We start from the raw sequence: 22,955 nt of genomic DNA, 5'->3' as shown, positions 1-22,955 counted from the left end.
TAAAGGCAAGTTAGACATCTGAGAGCTTTGTTGTGAAGAGATGCACATCAGTATTTTTAGTGGACATTCTCAAATGCTTTTCCTTGTTACTGGTTTCTAGGTTCATTCATGGACATCACTTCTACAAACACAAGTAACAAGAGTGATGCTAACATGGAGCCAAGTGACTTCCAAGGAGCTTCTACCAATGACACTATTAAACGTTTAGAATCAAAATTGGCACAGCAAATCAAAAATACAGCCAAGCAGCCGGTAAGCCAATGTGTGCAATTTTGAACCATAGTATCAAAATAGACATGGGTAGACATAAGTGTTGTGTCTGCTCTGAAACATGTGTCCTCATTCAGAATAGTGCAAAATTGGATCCAGTTAGTTATAGAAGAATATAGAAGAAAAGGGACTGAAAAATGTTTTATGGTACCAAAAAGGTAAACTGGAAGGCTCTAATTTTAATCTAATAAATCCCTTTAAATACATTGGAGATGAATTTAAAGGGATTTATTAGATTAAAAAAGTATGTTTGAAAATTGGTGCCTTAACTTATAACCAAAATAGTAGTATGACATGAAGGGATTTAATATTTTAGGTGAATTTTGAAGTAGAATTCAAGTAGAATGCAAAAATACAAAGATTCTCTTATGACAATATTAGCCTAATTCTGCTGATTTTTTAATCTGTGTGAAATTAGATTATTTTCAAAGCTGCAGATATTTCATTTGTATATACCAAAAATAGTTAAATTATTGCCATTTATTGTGTTGTGAATTTTAAATCTTGTCTCTTTGAAAATGCATATTGCAGAAACATACTGGTGTATAATATGGAGGGGCTTGTGCAGAATTTTGTTTTCACAAAGTGTGACTGTTAAACAGGGTGACCCTGGCCGTTTGAGTTTGCCCCCATCTCGTGGGAGCAGCGTTGAGAGCTTGTCAGATGTTCGCGCACGACCACCATCAGCCCTTGTTGCCGGAGAAGCCAAAAGGATGAGCGCTGACATGTCTGAAATAGAAGCAAGAATAGCTTCCATCACAGGTAAAATTTAATGATGTTTGGGGAGTAAACTAAAGAACTGGAAAGAAATATAGCAGGAAGGAAAATGTAAAACATGCATAGTCTTACAGAAAGTTGACAATAGTAGCCATATTCCTGTAGTCCTGATTGTCCTTTATTAATTGGGGGAGGAAAATGCCTTTATTTATGGTTACACACTCAGCAAGACTGGGTTTTTTAATTGAGTATGTTAAAGGTTTTAGAGATTTTATTGAATTAGATTCTTACCTTTTTAAAAAAAGCATATGAGTCTTCTAAATATCAGTCCTATTCCAAATGCACAATTTTCTCCTTTTTATCTGAAGTAGTGTTATTACATCTCTGCTAGCATAATTATTTATCTAATAATATTTTCTTGAGGGTTGTCTCTATAATACTTTTGAAATTAAGAGGTAGGTTTGAAGTTCATGTTCTCAAATAAGTTAAAAATCCACTGTGACAGATTTCAAAATGAGAAACGTAATTAGACTTTATTCACCAGGTTAAGAAAGCATTGTCTTTTGTTAAAAAAAAGCTGCAGGTGTTTTGCCAGGTTTCCTTCAGATATAAACTGTCATTTCTAAACCTTAAATCTTTGAGAGAATTAGAATTTATGTGTAAGTATAAATACATAATTTTATGGTGAAAGCAATCTTGATTCATCACAGAAGAGTGAATTAATAAAAATGTGTACACTTGGCAAACACTTTCTTGTCTCTTTTCTTCATCAAAGACACTGTTTGTTAATATATGTAAATTTCAGGTTTTAAGTTCCATATGTGAAAGCTTTTTGTGTTATGGTATATAAGTACAGATTTAAATAATTAAGCAAAATTACTTTGGTTAGTTTAGGGTTATTTAGCTGTTTGAGTATTTTTATACCAATATTAAAATTAGTCGAGTAGCTGCAATTAATAAGAAATTACACATCCAAATTCGGGCTTTCTTGTACACCATGGCTGTTTCATTTTTGTTCTTCATTGTGTTATGATTACTCCAGGATCTTGTTTTATTAAATACTGAGGTACTGAAATAATATTTATCTTGCCCTATTTTTTTTTTACTTTAATGTTTTTATTTTAAAACCTTATTCCAAGATCTGTCTTTTGTATTGTCAGTCTTTGACTGGATGACTGTGTAGCACATCTCACCCTGAATATCTATAAAGGTTTCTTAACACAGAAGGCAGCTGTGTACTTACCTGGTAATAACACTGTGCTGGTTTTATTTTAAAACATGTCAGGACTCACTTTGGTCACTGACATTCTTAATGTAACTTTTTGACATTATCAGAAATAGCCTGCCCCTCCTTTGTGCAAGTTTTTGATTTTCCTAGTTTGTCTTCTTAAGTACATTGCTCTGAAATAATAATTACTATTCAGAATAATCTAAGGGCTTTTTGGTGGTTTTTATTATGACTGTAGGGTTTCTTTTCCTTGAAATAAAAGTACATATTGAACATACTATTTTTGGTTCGGGGTTTTTTGGATAATTTTTGGGAAATTACTTCATGCAGTAGTGGACTGTGAGAAATGAGGTCAAGCACATCTGACCATAACTTTTTCAAAAAGAGGTGAAACAGCTCTGTATTGGTTTCTTTTTTTAATCTTGTTAACTGTGTGACAGAAATAATATGCTGTGAGCCTGAAAAAAAATTGCATGGCTGGGTGAGAATTGGGCTGTTGTTAAATCAAGTTGAAAATTATTTAATCTGGTTCCATCGTCCTCTAGATTAATTGTAAGAGTAAATCATGTAATGCACATCACCATTACTTACTGAGATGAGTATGCTACAATGTTCTACTTTTGGGAGATGCATTCAGATTTTTCTCTAAATAGGAACTATTTATCTTAAACTACAGAAGCGGTAAAATAAAAAAAAAAGTATGATTAGATTTTATTTCAAGGTGTATAATGCTTCTTGAACATTATTTAGAAATTAAAAAGCTGGTAGTTATATCCAGTTTTCAAAACAAAAAATATTCACTGGTGGGGCAAAAGAGTAACTGGCAGGAATGATTGTCAAATGTAGTAAAAGTAAATAATTTTTCAGAGATAGATGAGATTTGTTTTGAAAGGAAGTGATTTAAAGGAGCAGAAGTACCTAGCTATTAGACTTTAATAAAATAATTTGTATCTAACACTAAAGAGAAAATGTTAAATTCAGGCAATCATTTTTTTTTCTGGATGTATAGGTGAATTGAAATAATTTAATTTGTTTTCTGTTTGGATAATTACATTTGGTTTTCCCTTCTGTGTTGCCATGCTGCTTTCTGTGTTTGACTTTTGTGTTGCTAACTATAACTAATTACACTGTGTTGTAATGATGGCTAGTTCTGCATTTTTTGCTTTTTAACAGTTGCTTTACTATGTGTAAGCATGAGTGGAAGGCAATGCAGTTTATTCTGCATGACACATTTTTGCATGAACTCTAGTTTAACCAAATATATGAAAAATGCAGTATTAGGAATTTAATAATTTTGCTCTTGCCATTTTAGTGTTTTGCATGTGTATTGTATATGTGTATTTTTTCAGCCTATTCCAAGCCTAAACGAGGCCATCGTAAAACTGCTTCATTTGGCAACATTCTGGATGTCCCTGAGATCATCATACCAGGTATCGCAGACCAGGTGAACGGGTCAATTGGTTAAGATGCCGGAATAATGATCAGACTGCTAAAATACTTCTTGCTCCAGTTGCTTTAGGACAGGCCCAGAAATTATCCCACTAAATTTTTCATAATGCTTCAGTAAAGAGGAGCATGATATTGTATTACAAACTTACTTTTATCAGTAAATTGTTCAATCAATTCTTCTAATCAAATGTATTTCTACTGATAAAGGACTTCTTCCCTTAAGATCTTGATGTTCAGAGTCTTCTTATAGAGAAAAACTGTATATGCAGTCTTCTTATTACAGTACCTCATTTGAAAATTTATGTCAGTGAAAAAAAATTGAAAAGTTGAAAAATTCCTGTCTAGGTAATTGTTTTGCCCTGATCTTTGTTGTATTTAGGCTCCCATTTTTAATCAGATCATAGTAGGAAAAAACCTAAGATAAATGATGTACAGAACTTTAAATCCATGTGATATTTGTCATTAAAACATTAACACTTAGTCTGTGTAATTCTGATATTTGAGTACACTTTTCTAGGGCTAAAATGTGTGTGTGCATGAGGTATTGCTGTTGTGTTTAAGTTAATGCCAACTAAAATTACTAGGAAAGGCTTTTGATAGGAAAAAAAATTAATATAATCAGGCACCATGGATGGGAATATCATTTGGGAATTTAATGAATAATTCTCATGTATTCCAAGTCTTTTTTTAGTTAGTAGAATGACATTTTTCTTTCTTTCATTTCATACTTCTCAAAGCCTAAAAATAAGTATAATCAATCCCAAACTGTGATAGGCATACCATTAACAGTATGCAAGTGACTTCAGAATGATATGTCAGGAGCAGAAAATGAGGAAATGTGAGTGAAAGTATCTAAAAATCCACTAAACCATGGCCCTCCTATTCTAAATTTCTGTCATCTGAGGAATTTTCTTTGTAAATCTTGATATTGTTAGGTATTAAAAAGTTGAATGCAAAAGGTAATTTTGTACAAATGTTTCTTTCAAATAACTTTATTGAAGGTTACAGTAAAAATACAGAATATGAGAAAGTAGATTCCAAAGAGCAATAGCACCCATAAAAAAGAAAACCTCTTTGGCACTGAGGCTAACAAATTGGCAAAAAAGTTTACTAGAGTAGCTTTCCACTGTAACTTTCAAGCAGTCCTAGCCTGCACTGAAATAAATTAAATCCTGAGAAAGCAAGGAATGTGAAAGTGAAGACATCTGTCCAGTTTCAGTGTTAACCCTTGATGAGAGCCTGGTAAATAAGCTCAAGAAGCTAATGAGTGCCTCTTATCTCTAAACACTGTCTGCCCATAACAACATTGGAGCTTCCGAGAAACCTTGAAACTTTTAGACAATAATGAAGAAGTCAGTGAAATAAAATACAATGTTGTTTTCACTAAACAGATTGTATTGTACCAGTCTTTTGGTTTCTTAGTTAAGCAGAGGCAGTCATTAAAAATTCTTCTCCTGGTCTATTTTAATTGAACTTGACAGGATGGGCATTTCAAGAATTTGGAATACATATGAAAGAAATAGAAACCTGTAGAAATAAAAAAAGGTGTAGGGTTGGAGCAAGCATATTAAGGAGTTTTCTCAAAATTTATTCCTAAAGTATTTAAGTGAAATAAGTTTGAGTTAATGCTTTATTGGAAGCAACTATTTTGCTGTGACTGAACAGAAATAGGTAAAATCCAGGGTCATGCACTAACAACAGTTTCTATTAATAAGATGACATGGGATCATAGCACATGCATGCAGATTAATTCCAGGTAGTATGAGCCACGAATCTAATGTAGTTGTGAAAAACTGTGAAATCTCAAGGTGCATTTCTAGGAAAATTAAAGAAGCACTGACACTATTACTGGCCCTTGTTGAGTTTGAATCAGGAATTGAACATACTGTTCTGGTCAGCCATATAAAAGAAACATACATGCACTCAAATAATATGAAGAAGTGTTACTAGGATATGAGGGGTATAGAGAGTATAAAAACAAATCTGAAAGCATGGCTTTTTTTAGCTCACAAAGTGAAAGCTGAGAATGAATAATTATTTTCTATAGAGGAATCTGCTGCTAAGAACTAGGAAGAGATAACTACGTAAGCTAAAAGCACTATTGGCACTACAGAAAAAATATGTAAGTTGTCTGCAAATAAATCTGGGCTTTATATTGAAAATTTTCCAGTTGTCAGAACAGCTTTCCACTAATAATCGCAAAGACAGAAAAAAAAAGAGATTAATCATTACAAGACAGAACATGATCATCTGCCCAGTAAACTAATTATATGCATCTGTATATTTCTCACTTCTTTCCTTTCTTTACTCTTTCAGCACAAGGCTCTCAGTTCTGGCCTCTGAACACACTTTTCACTTTCTATACCCCTAAGCTTCCAAGACCCCCCAAACTGTCACCACCATCTCAATCCCACCCAGTTATGCTCCATGCTACTTCTGCCACAGACCCAGCTCCTCCGGACTTCCCTGGGCACATCCCTCGGTGGGGCGAGCAGCTCGTCCCTGTCCTTGGAGCCGCACAAGTGCCAGTCTGTGCTGCTGCCTGGAGTTGTGCTGAGCACATGGTAGAGCAGCTGCTGCCCGGAGAGGGGAAGCACCAGGCAGGCATGTTACCGTGAGTCAGCTGCTTTGGGCAGGGCTATTTTGGAAGTATGAGTGCTACATCTGCTATCATTGGGGGTTTTCGTAATGCCTTGCCTCAACTGCATTTCGTCCATGAACTGATTATGCTTCCAAGGTCGTAAAATACATACTTTATCAATTAAAGGTAAAAAATATTGTCAGAAGGGGAAGTTTTTAGAATATATTTGCTCTTCTTTCTAAGTAAGTGCTATAAGAGTGAAGAGAGCTATTTGTTCATTTAAGATGTTATTTTGTGTTACTAGCTTACAAAACTTTAAAACTGAAAGATGGGTCAAAAAATTCCTCCTTTGTGTGACAACTTAGCAAATGAGTTTGCAGTTGTGGTATCCTGTAGCCAGATAGCCTAGTGATGTATCAGTTCTTTTTTTTTCTTTTACAGTATGTATAGTACAGGTTATAAGCACCAACTTTATTTTTATATACATATTTATATATAAAAAATGAGAACCCTCATAAGTACAAAAGGTTTAAGTATCTTTATGTTTAAAGAAACAAAAAAATCTGAATTCTAGTTTGTATACTTTTTTGGTAGAGACCATTCAAGCTGCCTCTAGCAAATATACCTACAAGTACAGCCTTCTCTTCACTGGCAATGTTAGACATCTCGTGCATTTAGCATGTGTGCATTTGGCTTTGTAATTTTGTCATCTGAAACTGTGCCACAGCGTTACAATTTTTATAGCATTGACACTGCATAAATGATTATTCAAGATAGGCACATTTTGTGTAGAGGGTCTTTAGAAGTTGGATAGGAATTATGGATGCTGTAGGTTTTCTATCTACTTTTAAAATCAATGTAAAGAAATCCGACCCTTGTCTTCCCAGATCACTTAATTCTTCTGGAATTCAGATCAATGTTTTTACTTCTTCAGGAAGTCTTATAGCAGTGTTGCAGTCCCTTATCATCCTGCACTGTGAGAGAGGCTTGAGCCCTGTAGGTGTGTAAGGAAGAGAGAGGACTGTGAGTAAATACGAAAGTGTAAAAGGAGATGCAAGTATCTGCTAAAGGGCAGGGATAAGAGGTCATAGCTGGTCTGGATATTTGGCGGCTGGGTGGGGGTGGTGATCAAAAGCTTAATAAGTTGTACAATTTATTTTTGCCTAGAGTATGTGGAGCAGGACGTGATGGAAGTTTCCTGTTCCTTTAGAATTTAATTTTAGAAAATAAACAACACTATGTGAAAGGGGTTGTTCTGAGGCCATGAAGTATATTTGGGACATTTGCTTTTTTTTAATCTTAAAATCCTGTAAACCACCAAAAGCCTGACACTGTGCATCAAGTTACTGTGGATTAACTTCTGTCCATGTACAAATCTGCTAGTTTTATAATGAGGAAAAAATATTTTTAAATGGACATGGAGGTGAGAACAAGATCAAAACTGGGAGAGGAAAGCATAAAGAAGTACCCATGATCTTTTCAAAGAAATATTTTTTGTTGTGTTGTACAGTATATTTTTCAATTGAAATTTGTCTTGAATCTGGAGCAATAAGTATTTGTTGATTCGTAGTCTGTTTCTGCCTTGTTGAAGCTATTTGCCAGATGTCTGCAGTATTATACTAATTAAAATGGCATTGCCTAGTTGAGCTTGCTCTTCCCTCATGCTACTAACTTGAAGATATTTCATTTAAAGGTGTTCATTTTTTACAACAGTAGTTCTGGCCCCTCTTTCCCCCCCACCCCTTCACTTCCCGCAAGGCATTTTCTTTTCTTTCTTGCACCCCACCCTGATTATTTTAACATTTTGGCAGCCATGTTCTAATATTTCAGCAACACATGCACAGGGTTCTTTAAATTCACAAATGTTGCTAATCTGAAATGAGAATTTCAGATATTTTTGCGAGCCTATTTCAGCTGAGCTAATTTTATAACAATGTTGTTGAATGAAATGTGCACATAATTTTGTATCAGTCGTGGGTGGATTGCACATATGTTGCATATTGAGATGAGCTGTGGCAGCCAGATGAAGTATCCACAGCACAGAATTTTGTTAAATGTATAATCTTGTTTGTTAAACAATTACATAGAGAAAAAGTTCACTGCAGATGAATAAGTTCAGACATTTTGACATAGATTTGTAATTCACAAGATCCCCATATGAAACTATTAAACTTAGCCGTTGTTGCTTAGGTAAGTATATACTTTCCCTGAATTTCAGAAGCAAAATACCAAGACCACAGAACAGTTTGTAGTCAGAGCAAAATGTATATTCCTGTTTTAGAATCCTGCTTGACTTTCTTATATGCTTGTTTCTTATAGTACCTTCAATAAATTTTAAAACATCCTGACAAATTGATAAAATGACACTAAGCATTTTGTATTACTGTTTTGTGGTAGTGTGTTCCTACGTTTTAATACATATATTAAAAACCTTAAAGGCTTATTAAATATATCAGTCAATATTAAACAGTCTTACATTTTTGTAGCAACTGTTGCAATTCAAAACACGTGTCAGGATAGGCTTGGAGTCGTGGGAATTATGCTGAATGAGAAGTATCTAAAAGGTCAGCAATGTGGTGCTTTTTGCAGGGCTTTGAATGAGCTGTGTTGGTGGCTGAGTGTGGGGCTGCTGGGCGAGGGGCTGCCGTGGCTGCAGTACATGTTTCAGATGCTCCCCTCCAGTAGCAGAGTTACGTAATGCAGAGCTAAGAGCAAGAATTTTGAGCATTGTCAGCTGTTACTCGGGACATTTTGGTGTTTCCTTTTGGACAGCTGACCTGCTCTCAAGAGATAATATAAACAATCACTGTAATAAAAATCAAAGTAGTCAGGGAGATTCTGTTGCATAATCTCCTTTTATTTTTAAGGAGATTTTGTTTCCTGAAAATGCCTTTGATTGCTTGTCAGTGCTAAAATTTAAACTGTTTTATGTAGCTGTCACTGGTGGATAATTGCAAACAGGTGGAAGGAGAAGAGGAAAAGATTACAGCATTGTGCGTTGTAGGTTGATGGTGAGATGTGATTTAGCTGAACGGTCCCCTTTTCACACTTCTCAGAGCGTGAGAACAGGACATAGTTTCATTCCCCTGAAGGAGACAGGAGAGCAGAAGGAAGCGCTTTCGCTTCTTCCTTTTCTTGAGGGGAGCATCACACAGGCAGAAGTCCTTGCTGTGTTCCTTGAGCAAGCCAAAGAGCAACAGGTTAAAGCTGGCAGCCTGTTATCTTTGTGGTTTAGCTTTTAGAAATCCCCATAACGTAACGCACTTGAAATAGATGTCGTCATCAGCTCCTGCCCCAAGTACTAAGCCTGACCAAATACATGTGACAGAAGATGGTGGAGTAGAGTGCAGCAGCTATTCATGTGGTAGGAGTGGTTATTGTATTAGGGTATACTTTTTGTTGACAGGCCAGCATGTTTTGAGTTAAAATTCTGCAGCTGTCTCTCCCCCTCTCTCACTTTGTCTCTGTGGATTTATACAAATTCCAAGCTCCTCTGCAACAGTCGCACCCTTCTTATTTTGTTCTGAATATATTTCACTGGTTTGTTTTTGTTTTGATTTTTTTCCCAGCAGGAAACGGACAGCAGAGGCGCAGATCCATTCAAGATCTTAGTGTTGCTGGAACAGAGTCCAGTCAGGTAATGTCCTTCTCATCTCTCCTTTGCCTTTCAGTAAAGTCAGTACCAAATCTGTACTGGGGAACTGATCTGGAAATCTTCACCTTTGATGCTTTCATAGAATTGATGTGGAAGCTTGGCAGACTGTAATGTTGTTTGTATTTCATTGAAATGAGATTCCATGAGGGTAACTATGAATGAGCTCTAGATGAGAAGCATTTTCTCTATAGCTTATCCAATATTTATCACTTTTATGTACACATGTTTTTTTGTGTATTGCTTAATTTGGCTGAGGGCACATGTTACACAGGAAAGCCTTTTCATCTTTCTGCATGTAGGAAACAATTGTAATTACTACTTATTGTGTAAACCAGTTATATATAGACTCACTTTCTGCATGAAAATAAAAAGCATGTGCATCAGCATAATAAATGTTATTTATTATCAATCTCTGAATCCTGAATAGTAAATTGCAGACATTCTCTGTTTCTTGTGAAAGATTTACTGCAGGGTATTGTCAAAAAGTTGTGTTTAAAAAAATGCTATTTCAAAAAGATATTTTATAATAACATCTCTATTTGTCTGGCATTGTAAATGCCATGGTAACAAAGACAGTGGTATGCTACATAACGTGCTCGTAGTTTCATTTCAGTTTTAAATGAGAAAAGTATAGCTAATGCTTTATTCATATGTGGTTATTTTGTGTTTTTAATGGCTTCAACAATTCACAGAGGCTATTTGGTCCTTAGTGTGAATTGGCAATTTTGAGATCCCTACTATTATTTGAATGTGGGATACTGGTGCTTAGCATATTGATCAGGTTAATTAGGTTTCCTTATTAAACAGCCTACTGCAATAATATAAAATGGGTGGTAATTCTTGGGGGGCGTAATTATCAGGAAGATAACCTTTGATTTTTCTTTAATTCCATGGAGTATGATAGCCACAGAAACCTCATCAATCCTGTAGGTATTAGTAAATTTACTGGGTACATCTACCAGAAAATAACAAGTCTACATAATGTATTTTAATATCTTCAGAGAAGACAGGTTTGTTAGAAAGAAATTAATCTGCAAAATTTAGGAATTAATTTAGCCTATTCATTTAATTATAGAATTAAAATTATGCAAGACTTGAGGGAAAAAATTAAGTGATAATACATCAGTTATACCAAATTGTGCTGATTGATGTATGAATATATTTAATTATTGCTTTTTCATTTAAACGTTTTCATTCTGTTCATTTTAATGAATGGTTGATATTTCAGATTTTCATCATTTGCTTCATATCTTAATAACTATTATAATAATCTTCATTTGAAAGCTGTTCTTCTGCTTGTATGGGTGTTCTAGCTAAATTGTCCTTGTGAACAGGAGGATACAGAAATTTTGTTTTATGTTTACCTCCCCAATATCTCCTGTGGTAGAAGTATCAGAGTCATATTTTACTTTGTTGCTTCTGATTGTGTATGAATTGGAAATGTAAGTGGAAGAATTACAATTGTCTGTTGCTATCCTGCAGTTTCTTTGGAAACATGGTAAAATCTGGAAAACATAATATTTTAACATGCATGTTTCATGCATGTTAAATGAAAAATGTTTCATGAAAAATGCAGTTTCAAAGATATTTTTGCACTGTCCATATAAACAAATAATGAATTTTTATCCCCTTTTTTCTGTGAGGAGAAATAGAGGAGTCTGCTGAAACAAATGCTAACTTTTGATGTACACATGTTTGTATATTAAAAGAAAATTGGAAAACAACGAAGATACAGAGATGTAATTATGGCTAAAAACTTAAGATTAATCTTTATGGGTTTCTATGCATCTTGACCTCAGTGTCTTGATTTTTTATTAGAAATTTTGAGCTACTATCCATATAAGCAATCTATGAGCCAAAGCAGAAAAAACATCTGAGTGGCATAGCTCTGGTGAGTCTCCCCATATGGACCTTACCATATCTAGGGTATCCTTTCTAATGTGAAAATCCCCTTCCCCTCCCTCCCTTCATTGCGAACATCCTTCTTCCCCGCATTCCATTCTCCCTTACACCCACTCTGAGGCACAGCCTTCTTCACCAAGCAGCCATGGCTCCTCTGCTCCCTCACCCAGGCCATGAAAGGCCCTATCCCACTCAAAACTGAAGGATTGCCACAGTGCCTCTTCTCTGGCTTTTAACTTTTTGACACAGTAAAACTGATCAGAAATATTTTTACTGAATGTATTTTTCCTGAAAATTGCTGCTGTGTCTATAGAAACTGGTTCTGTTACTACTACGCGTTTTTAATTAGAAAGGTTTTTCCAATGTAGAATGAAATTTTTCTTAAGGTGAAGGAAAACACCAGGTTTGTATATAAGTAATCAAATATAGGTATATATAATATTAATTTTTTATATATATATTTATATATGCACTCAATAAATATTTAATAATGCATATACCAAAGTTTGGGTGCTTACCTGAAAGTGGTAGTCCAAGAGTCTTGGTCCTGTGTACCTGTTGGTTTGTTTTCATTTGACCACCTTGTATGTTTTATGATGCTATGTCTATTTTATGTCTGTGTGCTCTTGGAAGATTTCTTGGTGTGGCTTGTATGGCTGACAATTACTATGTTTATGTTGTTGAGACGCTTAAGGTCTTAACAGTATTGCTCTTACTGGTGTTTTGAATAGCAGACAGTAATAGTGCAATGCTTTCCAGAAGGTTTTACAACTCAGCATCAGCAGTTTAGATAGGAAATTTGCTAGGTCAAGGTTTTCCATCTTTTGATCAGCTGTTAGAGTGATTTAGTGTTGAGAACACGTGTTCAGGTCTGAATTTTCACAGATTTTAGCACTTGGGGACCTTAGACTGGTCCTTACTCCAAGTGATCTAAGCATCACTAATGCAACTGTCTCTTCTAAAATCAAAACTGTCTCAATCTAAAATCAAATTTGGTTTTGTCTATAAGCTGTGATGCTCTGTTAATTTCTCTTTTTTTTTTTTGAATGGAATTGTTTCTTCTGCCTATTTCCCTGTACATGCACTTACAAACATTTTAGTGTGTCATCTGTCTAGTGCTATTGCTCTTGTCTAAACACCTTTACATGTGCAGTCTCTTAACTGCAACTACTAATATTTTTGAGGATTATATATAAATAGCAATTTGTTATTTATACTGCATGGGATGTTTACAAAATTTCATGTTTTATATGGATACTGAGAAACATATCTGGCATAATGACCCAAGATCTGCAGGTGTGATCTGATGCTCAGTGTGGTATCCACCTCCTTGCCTGTGTGTCTTTTATTGGTTTGGTTGTTTTGTACTCATCTTTCACAGTACTACCATAAATACCAAAACTACCTACTTTCTCTTTTAAACATTTTTTGTTTTGTTTTGGGATTATTGGTTTTTGGGGGAGAGGAGGTGTTATCGCTGTTGTTGGGCCTTCATAACTTTTACAGTTTACTTTGAAGTGAAAAAAATTACTATGTTAAAGAAAGCCATGTACTGATATGAACACTTGAGAAACAAAGTCAGAATGTACACATGCATGCAAGCTAAGTGGGATAATTTGGGGATCTGATATTACACAGATGAATCATTCTGTCCATGAGATTGTGAAATTTGTCACAGATGCATATTCGGGTTTTTTTCTTCCCTTTCACAGCAAGTTAAAATTCACAGATGAGATGAAGAAACAGGACTAGTAATGATGATTTCTTTAAATCTTGTTGCCTATTTAAATTAAGCTTCAGGGAAGATTATTACTCAGAGTGCGTCCGCTTTTCAAGACATTAAGTCTTTGAGAAATGGAAGCTAAGAATGTGGGTTTGACCACCTGGCAAAGATGATTTAAAAGTAACCTGCTAGCAAGTCTGGAGGAGGCAAGGATGAAGGGGTAGCAGAAACTGATAAGTCCAGACAATGGTCTTTATCTGTCAGAGGAGCTGCCATGCAGGTGTCCTAAAGCATCTCACTCAACACACACTCAAACACTGTAATCTAACCAGTGTTCAGTTTGGGAAACTTCTTTCAGCTTCATAGTGCTTTTTAGATATGCTTCAGATGTGATTCCTTCATTTCTACATCTACGGAATTTCATGTAAATAATGATATCAAAGAAATGTGGTTTTGGTTGGTGGACCAAAACAACCTGGTAATGCACTGAGAAATTACTGTAACTAGAGTATTTCTCACGTGCCTTTCACTATCCACTATAGATACTCAACAAATCTCTTTTTGCTTAAAGGACTTTTATGCTGTGTGCTTTCTCTATCTTCTGATCTTTTACATCAGCAGGGTGTGTTTATCATTCATGTTTGAGGACATTAACAGTAAGCTCAGCAACTTAAACCTTACTTCATGTCAACAAAGACTCCAATAGAAAAGATTTTTCAAAATGTTTGATGCCATCATCTTGATAATATCAACCAGATTATTTTTACAGTTTATTGTCTTTTTTCTAGATATTAACATAAAACACAAAATGCTTAATAAACATCACAGAAGAAAGACTATGCATTTGAAATAATGGATGTTTCAGTGTGTATAATCTTGTTATTCCTTGGATCATTACTGGGCCAGAATGCTGAATGTTAAAGTAGGATATTTGGAAATAAAGGCATAAAGAAATATAGTTTCTAGTTAATGTATATTTGAGTGCTTATTTTGAAAAATTGAGTCATTTAATGAATCATTTCATGATAAATGCACTGTCTTGAAAATAGTTGTATTTTAATAGTATCTTTCCTTTTACTTCATTTTTTTCTGAGAAACTTGCTGGGGCTTACAGTCTTAAATCCTTTACTGTGTTAATTTAATGTCACTGAGGAGGTATATGAAATAGAAACACATACATTGTAAATAACATTTCTGAAAAAGCAGCTTAGTAGTGTATTGTGTTTTTGTGCTTTGGTAGAAAAAAAAGATTAGAAAAGTCAAACAGTACATGAAAAAACAACCTTCAGAATTTTGGTTTAGTTCTTAATTTGCTTCATGAAGGAGAACGTACTAATTTTCTGGTTGATGTGCTTCAATTGACTGATCCTTTTGATTAGGCTCTTTTTTCACATTTTCTGAAGATTAACACATAACCTCTGACTTAACAGAGGAACCAGAAGAAAACTGTCAATTAATACATGGTAGTCCAGTTCAGCTACTAAGCTGTGGGTTCTTGGTAGGTTCTTGTTCTAGGTGGTTTTGCCTTGCTATAATTATGAGGGGTAGGAGTCAGCATGAGAGGACTGGTAGGGGGGAGGAGATTTGGTCGATGGATGTTCAGGGGGTTAGGCCTTTGTTTGGGTAGTATGTTTGTGAGCCATGGGAGGCTGATGGTGGCAATTAGTAGGCTGTATAATGTAATGTTAGTTTATAGATGTTTGAGCAGAGAGAGGAAAGTTAGGGGGAGGAGTGTTCCTTTCACTGAATGTAGTTCCATTCATTGATTAAACACTGGAAACAAACTTTATTTCCTCTTTATGTTACAGAGCTGCTAGATTTCACTGAATGATGGTGCAAAAATCCCAAGACATATTGTCATGATTTTCTAAAAAGATTTTGAACACACTGTTCAGCACTGCTTTTTTGTTATACTGAATAGCAAAATTGTATCAATTTCTTTTACACAGTAAAGAAGAAATGGGGATGAAATTATCCCTGCAATGTAACTAAAGTTGACCAAACCATCAGGAGAGCATTCAGGGTAAAAGCTTGAGGAGGGAAAGTATTTTTAAGGAGGATTATAGGTTTAGATTTCTTCAATTTTTTTTTTCCTTTTTAATGATCTTCTCAAAAAATCTTCTGTTAACTTGTCAATTTGTTTTATTTTGTCATTTCAGGAGAGTAGAAACAGCAGTAGATCATCTAGTCCTAGTGTGAGAATGATCACTACCTCGGGACCAACCTCTGAAAAGCCAGCACGTAATCCATGGACACCAGATGATGCAGGTAGTCCTTTGTTTATTATATAATTTTTTTGCCTGTAAAAAAATTTAAATATTTATTTAATTGTGGTATGGAGTGTGTGCTCAGACATTAATAAAAGCAAGCAATGAAGATCATTAATTTTTTAAGTTCTGCTTAAATCCAATCATTACATTACTGCTTGTTTTTCATGTACACTGTAAGAATACTTATTTATAGATTGGTAAATTACATAAACTTGTAAATATTTTGCTTGTAAGAAAGTACTGTAAATTGCAGTGATAATAATACTTAATGAGCATCTTGTTAGCAGTCATTTTTTACTATAGTGTGGTTTTGAAGAATTAGGGGAATAGACATCTTGGGACATTTTAGTCTTGTCCAGTTGTATTTTGAATGCACATTTAAAGATTTCATTGCCCTGACATCTGGAATTAAATGTTATGTAGGTGAGTATCACCTGGAGTAGGTTACTCCTGTTTACCATCCCTTGTAATTTTGCTTATGCAGGATGTAGATGTGCACACAAAATTGCTGGTTTTAAATGCACTAACGTGTCTGTAGAAACATTGTAAATACTTCTACTGTGGCATCACTGTTCTTTTGTTATGAAATAGGTTTAAGAATGAAGATAATTGAATAGTTCAGTTTGATTTAAAAAGTCATAATGCATTCTGTTATGAAAAGAACCAATACTGGAATGCAGGAAAAAATGGAGCCCCACAAATTCCATTTTAGAGTATAAGTAAAAATTACCTTTTTGATACCAAAATGTACATGTTGAATCTTAAATTTAGTCTCAAGATGGTACTTCAGAGTGCCTCAGATGCTGTAATCTTTTTTTTGTGATCTTTTCATCTGGATGATCAGACTCTTTTCCTGTAACCAACTGCAAAATGGCGACTCGTGGTGACTGACTCTTGCACACAAGCATATGTATATATACATAATTATGTATGTATATTTGCACACTTGCATTTTACCAAATATAAGGTGATTATGTAAGATGTACTTTTTTTTTCCCCTGCGTTAGTGGGAGGACAACACACTCTTGTGTTTTGCTTCCCTATTTTCTTCTTTCTGTCCTTTGTTGCTTTGCCTGACCACAAGTCAGTGCCTTGTCACTCATAACTTTCCCAAGCCCTTGCCCACTGCTGCAGCACGGACCCTGAGTTGCTTTAGGCAGTGAGCACTAACGGGAATTGCTGCCTCACATTGGAAGCAAGCTCTTACCCAGTCAAGAGCTCATTGGGAACCAAAAGTTGCAAATTGTAAGCCAGTGAAACAAAAGTTTGTGCCAAGTTTTTGGTCTTAAATGCAGCACTGGAGCTAAAAGTCAAGTTTGTTTTCTGGCCCACAGAAATTGGTTGCCTTATACTCAGGTAAATACAGAATGTGCCATATGTGTATTTTTTCTTGCTAGGTTTATGTAGGCCGTGCACAAAGAATTATTCAAATTTCTGAGGAGAGAAATAATTTTGGTTTTCTGTAAAAGATGCTATGTTTTTAATTTAATGAAGCAAAGTGGTAAAACAAGGATACAGCCATATCTGGTCAATCAAGGAGAATTTGCAGCTCTGTGACGCGGTGCTGAAACACTTGGGAATGTCGCCTGAAGCATTGACATGTATTGATGTATTTTTGAAGCATTGCAATTCATTGTCGCAATATCCGTATATGGCAATAGTCTAATATAGGGAAGGACTTCTCATGTTGATTGCATTTACGATACCGTGGTGATTAAGTCTCTGGTTTTAGGGTTGTTTTCTTTTTCTTTTTCCTTTTTGTTTTTACCACCTTCCAGTTTCCTTACAAGCATACACTTAACCACTTTTTCTCCATTCCCACCCTCTTATTTCTGTTTCCTTTTGAAGCTGCTCTTGGAAATAGCATAGTCTTTGAGGGCAACACCTTAGTTTCTCTACCACGACTACTCTGTGGCAGGTGCTTTTGGGGTATGGGTAAGCAGCCCCTTTTTTTTCCCACCTACCCTCCTCCATATAATCCTCTAGTAGCAATTATGCGGCTGTAAAATCAGTAGTTTCTCCATGTGTCTTTACTCCCGTGTCTCTTAAAGCTTAACAGTAACCGTGTGATCCCCAGATTGTGGGCTACTGAAAGATAAGAATGCAGAAACATACTAGATCTGGAATGAAAGCTCTAGAGAAATCCAGAGCAACTGCAGTGTAAGAAGAGAGCAGCCATGCCCAGGAGACAGACCGATTATTGGGTTCCTTGCTACCCACAAAGTATCTATATGGAGCAGAGAAGATGCCCTAGAGCATGTTGTGAGGAAGATACTTAGAGACCTCACGGGGAGCAGGTTTCAAAACTGAGCAGGAGGTTGTGCTTATTTTATTTTGGCAGAGCTGATTTGCACAGCTTCTAATTTTAAAGTCATTAGATGCATGGGCTGGCTGGCTGATCCTTCATAAACAAGAATGAAATGGCAAATTTTTTATAAACAGAAATGATTGCAAACTGTACAAAAATGGTATTTTTAAAATCTATGTGCTGTTACATGGCTTCTAGAAATGTAGGTTGATAACCATAATTTTTTTTTCTTGATGTGATAGACCATACTTTTGATGTTCTTAACTATCAGAAAAACAAAATGATTCATCTGCCTTGGGATTGGAACGCTGCTATTTCCATCTGCTTATCCACATTCAGATTGTGTATTGTGTAATTACTTAGACTTCTTGTTTTTGTCCTGTAAGAATAGAATTAACTCTTTTTAAATACATTAAAGTTTTCTTGGTATTTTTACAGAGACCAATGGGTCAGATAACTCCATCCCAATGGCATATCTCACATTAGATCATCAGTTACAGGTAATAAATATACAGTTTATTAGATTCTCAAGTTTGCCTTTCATTTTAACATATGACTTTGGAGCTGCAAAATATAGTGCCACATATTTACCTGGGTTTATGTTCTGTCTAATTTTTGACCAAGGCTAAAAAAATATATTATGTAATCTGAGATTGGTTGACTCAGGTTTGATGAAGCTATTAAAAACAAGCCCTGGGAAACATGATCCCTAAAACCAAATGTAAGCTGAGTTTGACTGTCAAAATAAGACATTATTTGCTTGAGTGTTACTGAATCAAATTGTATACAAAATGTATCCAAATTGTTGTATACACTTCATTTTTTGTGTGTGGGATTGAACATTGCTTTGATTTTTGTGACAAGTGTCAGATTAAAAACTTCAGATTTGAGTTAACTTTGACATCGGTGCAGTAATATTTTCCAGGGGATGGTTTAACACTTATTTTTAAAGGCTTACTGGTTTTTAAAAGACTGTTATAAATACACTGCAGAGACATTCTAACACACTATTTACTAAGATATCAGTTCATTAGTCTTTTACATGTCTGATTTATTTTCAGCCTCTAGCACCATGCCCAAACTCCAAAGAATCTATGGCTGTGTTTGAACAGCACTGCAAAATGGCACAAGAATATATGAAAGTTCAGACAGAAATTGCATTGCTGTTGCAGAGGAAGTAAGTGAAATGTGTTTAACCTTTTCTGTTCTTCCATGTCTTTCCTATACACAACATCTCTGTATAATAATAAAAATACATAATAAAAAGTAAATAATAGTCACTGTGACTATTATTTCGGGCTTTATGAAGTAACATTTCATAGGGCATAATTATTTTCCAAGCTTAAACTCAGGAATACTGGGCTGCTCAGTACAGATGAAATATTTAGAGCAGGTAATTGGAAGTTCTAATCAATATCAAGACTTTCCTCCTAGGACTGGACAAGTACTACATAAGTAGTAACAAACTGGAAATGTTTGATTTTATCATCTCAAATGAAACGCCTGAACTGTTAAAGAACCTTGGAATTTAATTTGCTACACTGTCCATTAAAGTATTTTCAATTGTAATTTATAGATAATTGGTTAGTTAACGGATTACAGAATTTTGGGTAATATGTCAGTGTTACTCATTTTGCAGTTAGTTTTAATCCTATCTCTGACTTTCATCAAGCCCTGCATTTACAACTATATTATCAACATTCATCTTACATTTTTCTGCCGTGGCTTGAGGACCTGATGCTTAAAAGCTGTTTTGTGCCGTCTCCTTGTGTGTTGGAAATGAAGTCTTTCCTCTTGCAGTGTTTACATGTATAGGTAAAGCAGCTGCACATATTGTTGTTATGTAAGGTCAAAAATTATTGCTCATTCAGAATTTGAGTTCCTAACAAGTTCTGTTTTGTTCTGTTTCCTGATGCTGGGGACCAGTTCAGAGTCACACACTAGACCAAATAATCAGCTTGTGACCCACCAGTGTCTGAGCCACTGGCAGCTGTTAATAGGGATCTTGCCTTGGTATTTGTGGATTAGATAATGAGAAAAATGTGTGTACCTTTTGTACAGTAGATATAGCATACAGAACGGGAGGAAAATGTTACTGTAAGATTGAACTCCTATCTATATTCACTTTGGGCTTAGTATTCTGTGAACAAGTTGGTTTTTTCACATGTAACTAGGATTTTTAGATTGGATGAGGAGATAACGATGCTAGAGTTAATATCTTAATTTCAATTCTATTTATGTTGTCCCCACTGGTCAATAAATTATTTTAAATATATTTGTTTCAACACTGTTAATTTTCTACTTTTAGATTACTACTGGAGTTTTTTTTCCTAAGAAGTTTGTGTTCACATTTCTTCCAAACTGTTTTTTCTTAGTCAGAATGTAATTGTCCATGGACGTTAAAACAAAAAAAGATGTTGTGATGGATGAATTTAATGCTGGTTAAGGTAGTGATTAGTTCAAACCTCATATAATTACTGAATTTTCTTTAACTGTAATTAAAAACCATATGGCAACAATTAATTAACTTTCTCCTTTGCTATTTTGTTGCAAAAATATTGCTGGCAACTTGCCTTCTTGTCACCTCATAACAAAATAGTAAAACAAACTGCCACATCAGTTTTGCAGAATAAATTATAGCAAGATTATCAGTGTATTTGGGCCTCTAAAATCTTTGCTAAAAAAACATGTTGAACACTTACAGCATAAATAATGGGAAATGCCAGTTACAGAAGTAATTGCCTTGATTTTACTTTTCCACTGCTTTAATAAGTTCAAGTCCAGATAGAAAATAGCAATTCACTAAAAAGTTAGAAAAATTACTGCAATTTTGTATTTGAGGTTGCCTTTTAGAGATTTAAAATGTACATATAGATATATAAAATTGGAGTTGAATATATTAATAAAATTTTGTGTGGCTCCTTAGGTATCTATCTGTGACCTGTAAAACTACATCTGAAAGACGTTATCTAAAGGACAGTTTTAGAGACTGAGGCTCAGTCCTCAGCTGTTTTAAAGTTTAAATGTGGATTTGATTTGGAAGGGAATTTTTCCCCAGACTACATTAAAGAATAACATTCTTTTGTCAACTTCTTTTGCACAGAATATGACCAGCTGTGAGTTCAGATGATACTCAAATACTGATTTGAAACATATGAAGTCATCTACAAACAAATGAAAATAGAATATAAATGACAGTGACATTTTGTTTTCATTTCAGACAAGAACTAATAGCAGAACTGGACCAGGATGAAAAAGACCAGCAAAACACATCCCGTCTGGTACAAGAACATAAAAAGCTGTTAGATGAAAACAAAAGTCTCTCAACATACTATCAGCAATGCAAAAAACAATTAGAGGTCATCAGAAATCAGCAACAGAAGCGGCCAGGCACATCATGATTTCCTGGGACCTTTCAAATGAAAAATATGCACAGAAAAGACTGATTTTTTTTATTGCCATTATTACCCCTTATTATGACAGCTCATGAGTGTTAGCTTCTTGGTGTGATCTGTATGTGTCTGCTACACTTAACATCATTTAATTTTCTTTTTCCTAGGTGAAATCCAGTTCAACAGGTTAATTGAATAGGGTGAAAAAACAGTGACTTGAATTAACCAATGGCCCTCAATTTAAAGCAAGAAGAGTGGCTGTTTGCATGCTCCTTGTGTGAAGGCTAGCCTAACAAGTGTTGAGGAGGCTGCTAAATTGTGAGAACTTATTTTTAGTTTTTGGTGTTGCCTCATTAAGAGCAAAAAAAAAAAGACTTTCCTGTTTAAGAATGGTTTTGTTCCAGTGTTTCATCTCAAACTATTATTATGATGATTATTTTCATAATAAACTGAAACATGCACCAAGCTGCAGAGGTGATGTTGGCTGACCAGAGTAATTCATGATGCATTAGTGATGCCTTTTACCTGTAAACAGTGTATTTTTCCACATGCAAAATGGTAGGCAAGCTGATGCCAGCGTTCTCAGTTCAGTGCTTGATAGCCCTGCATTTTGACTAATATATTTCTTGTAATCTTGCATTCATAAAATATTTGAAGTAAAAGGCTGTATTTTGTTTACTTTTTGGGGGTGAATGACATGCAGTTTCATTTAAATACTGGCCAAAAGTTAGAAAGGTGATCACTGGACAGAATTGGTCCCTTGCATAAAAGAGATATCATCAAAAGTATGTAAAAGTGTGTTTCAAACTTTTAAAACTCTTGTCCCTGTAGAATCTTTGGAAGAAAATTCAGAAAGAAAATTAATACAGTACTTGAAATACTTGCTCCCTTTATGTTTTTGCTCCATTATTGATTTTGTTTCAGGAGGTTTTTTTCCTTAAAATTATTTGGTGAAAAGGATTTACCATAAATGTAAATAAGTTTGTTTTGGATAGAGTGGGGAAAGAGTGTGAGGAAATTACTTTATTTTAAATAGCAAATTATAAAATGGAGTTGAGTATGTGAATAGTGGAAACTATTAAGAAAATGAGGGAAATAGCTTAGATCTCCATCAGGAATCTCAGTTATTCTGCTCATTTGAGCATAGCTCAAAGGAAGTTCATCACAGAATGCCTGCTGCCTTTGTGACTGAAGAATTGCGTTTAATGAGTTGGAGTGGAATATGTAATGCTCAGTGTTGATATTTGCCATTATTACATAGGAGAAAATAATTACTTGTTTACATTGCAGATTGATTATTTGGATTATGAATTAACTTTTAACTGGTACAAAAAGGAGGCACTTCTATATACAATGCTAAATTGCTCCTTACATACATACATAAGTTCTTGATGTTCTCAGTTACAGGCAGGTTTTTAATAACACTTATGTGCAAAATTAAAATAGGAGATTCAAGTTTA

The 22,955-nt window shown here is 34.8% G+C and overlaps 1 protein-coding gene across 6 annotated transcripts in view; it reads left to right on the top strand.

Moving 5' to 3' along the window:
- MAP3K7 (mitogen-activated protein kinase kinase kinase 7) overlaps positions 1–22,383 on the top strand; it is a 46,164-nt gene extending 23,781 nt beyond the window's left edge. Inside the window, exons 10-18 of one of the 6 annotated variants that reach the window (XM_084203411.1) lie at positions 101–252; positions 873–1,032; positions 3,364–3,402; positions 3,565–3,645; positions 9,818–9,882; positions 15,685–15,793; positions 18,542–18,603; positions 19,165–19,280; positions 21,324–22,383. In XM_084203411.1, the coding sequence (XP_084059537.1) occupies positions 101–252; positions 873–1,032; positions 3,364–3,402; positions 3,565–3,645; positions 9,818–9,882; positions 15,685–15,793; positions 18,542–18,603; positions 19,165–19,280; positions 21,324–21,504 (965 nt within the window). In that variant the 3' untranslated portion in view covers positions 21,505–22,383. Of the gene's footprint in view, positions 1–100; positions 253–872; positions 1,033–3,363; positions 3,403–3,564; positions 3,646–9,814; positions 9,883–15,684; positions 15,794–18,541; positions 18,604–19,164; positions 19,281–21,323 lie in introns of all 6 variants that reach the window. The other 5 variants (XM_084203410.1, XM_084203413.1, XM_084203412.1 and 2 more) reach the window with 5 other exon arrangements.
- The last annotated feature ends 572 nt before the right edge of the window (positions 22,384–22,955 follow it).

This window comes from Fringilla coelebs, assembly GCF_963513975.1.
Source record: "Fringilla coelebs genome assembly, chromosome: 3".
NCBI lineage: Eukaryota > Metazoa > Chordata > Aves > Passeriformes > Fringillidae > Fringilla > Fringilla coelebs.
Note: the sequence above shows the minus strand (reverse complement) of the source record. Positions and strands in the feature narration are given on the sequence as shown.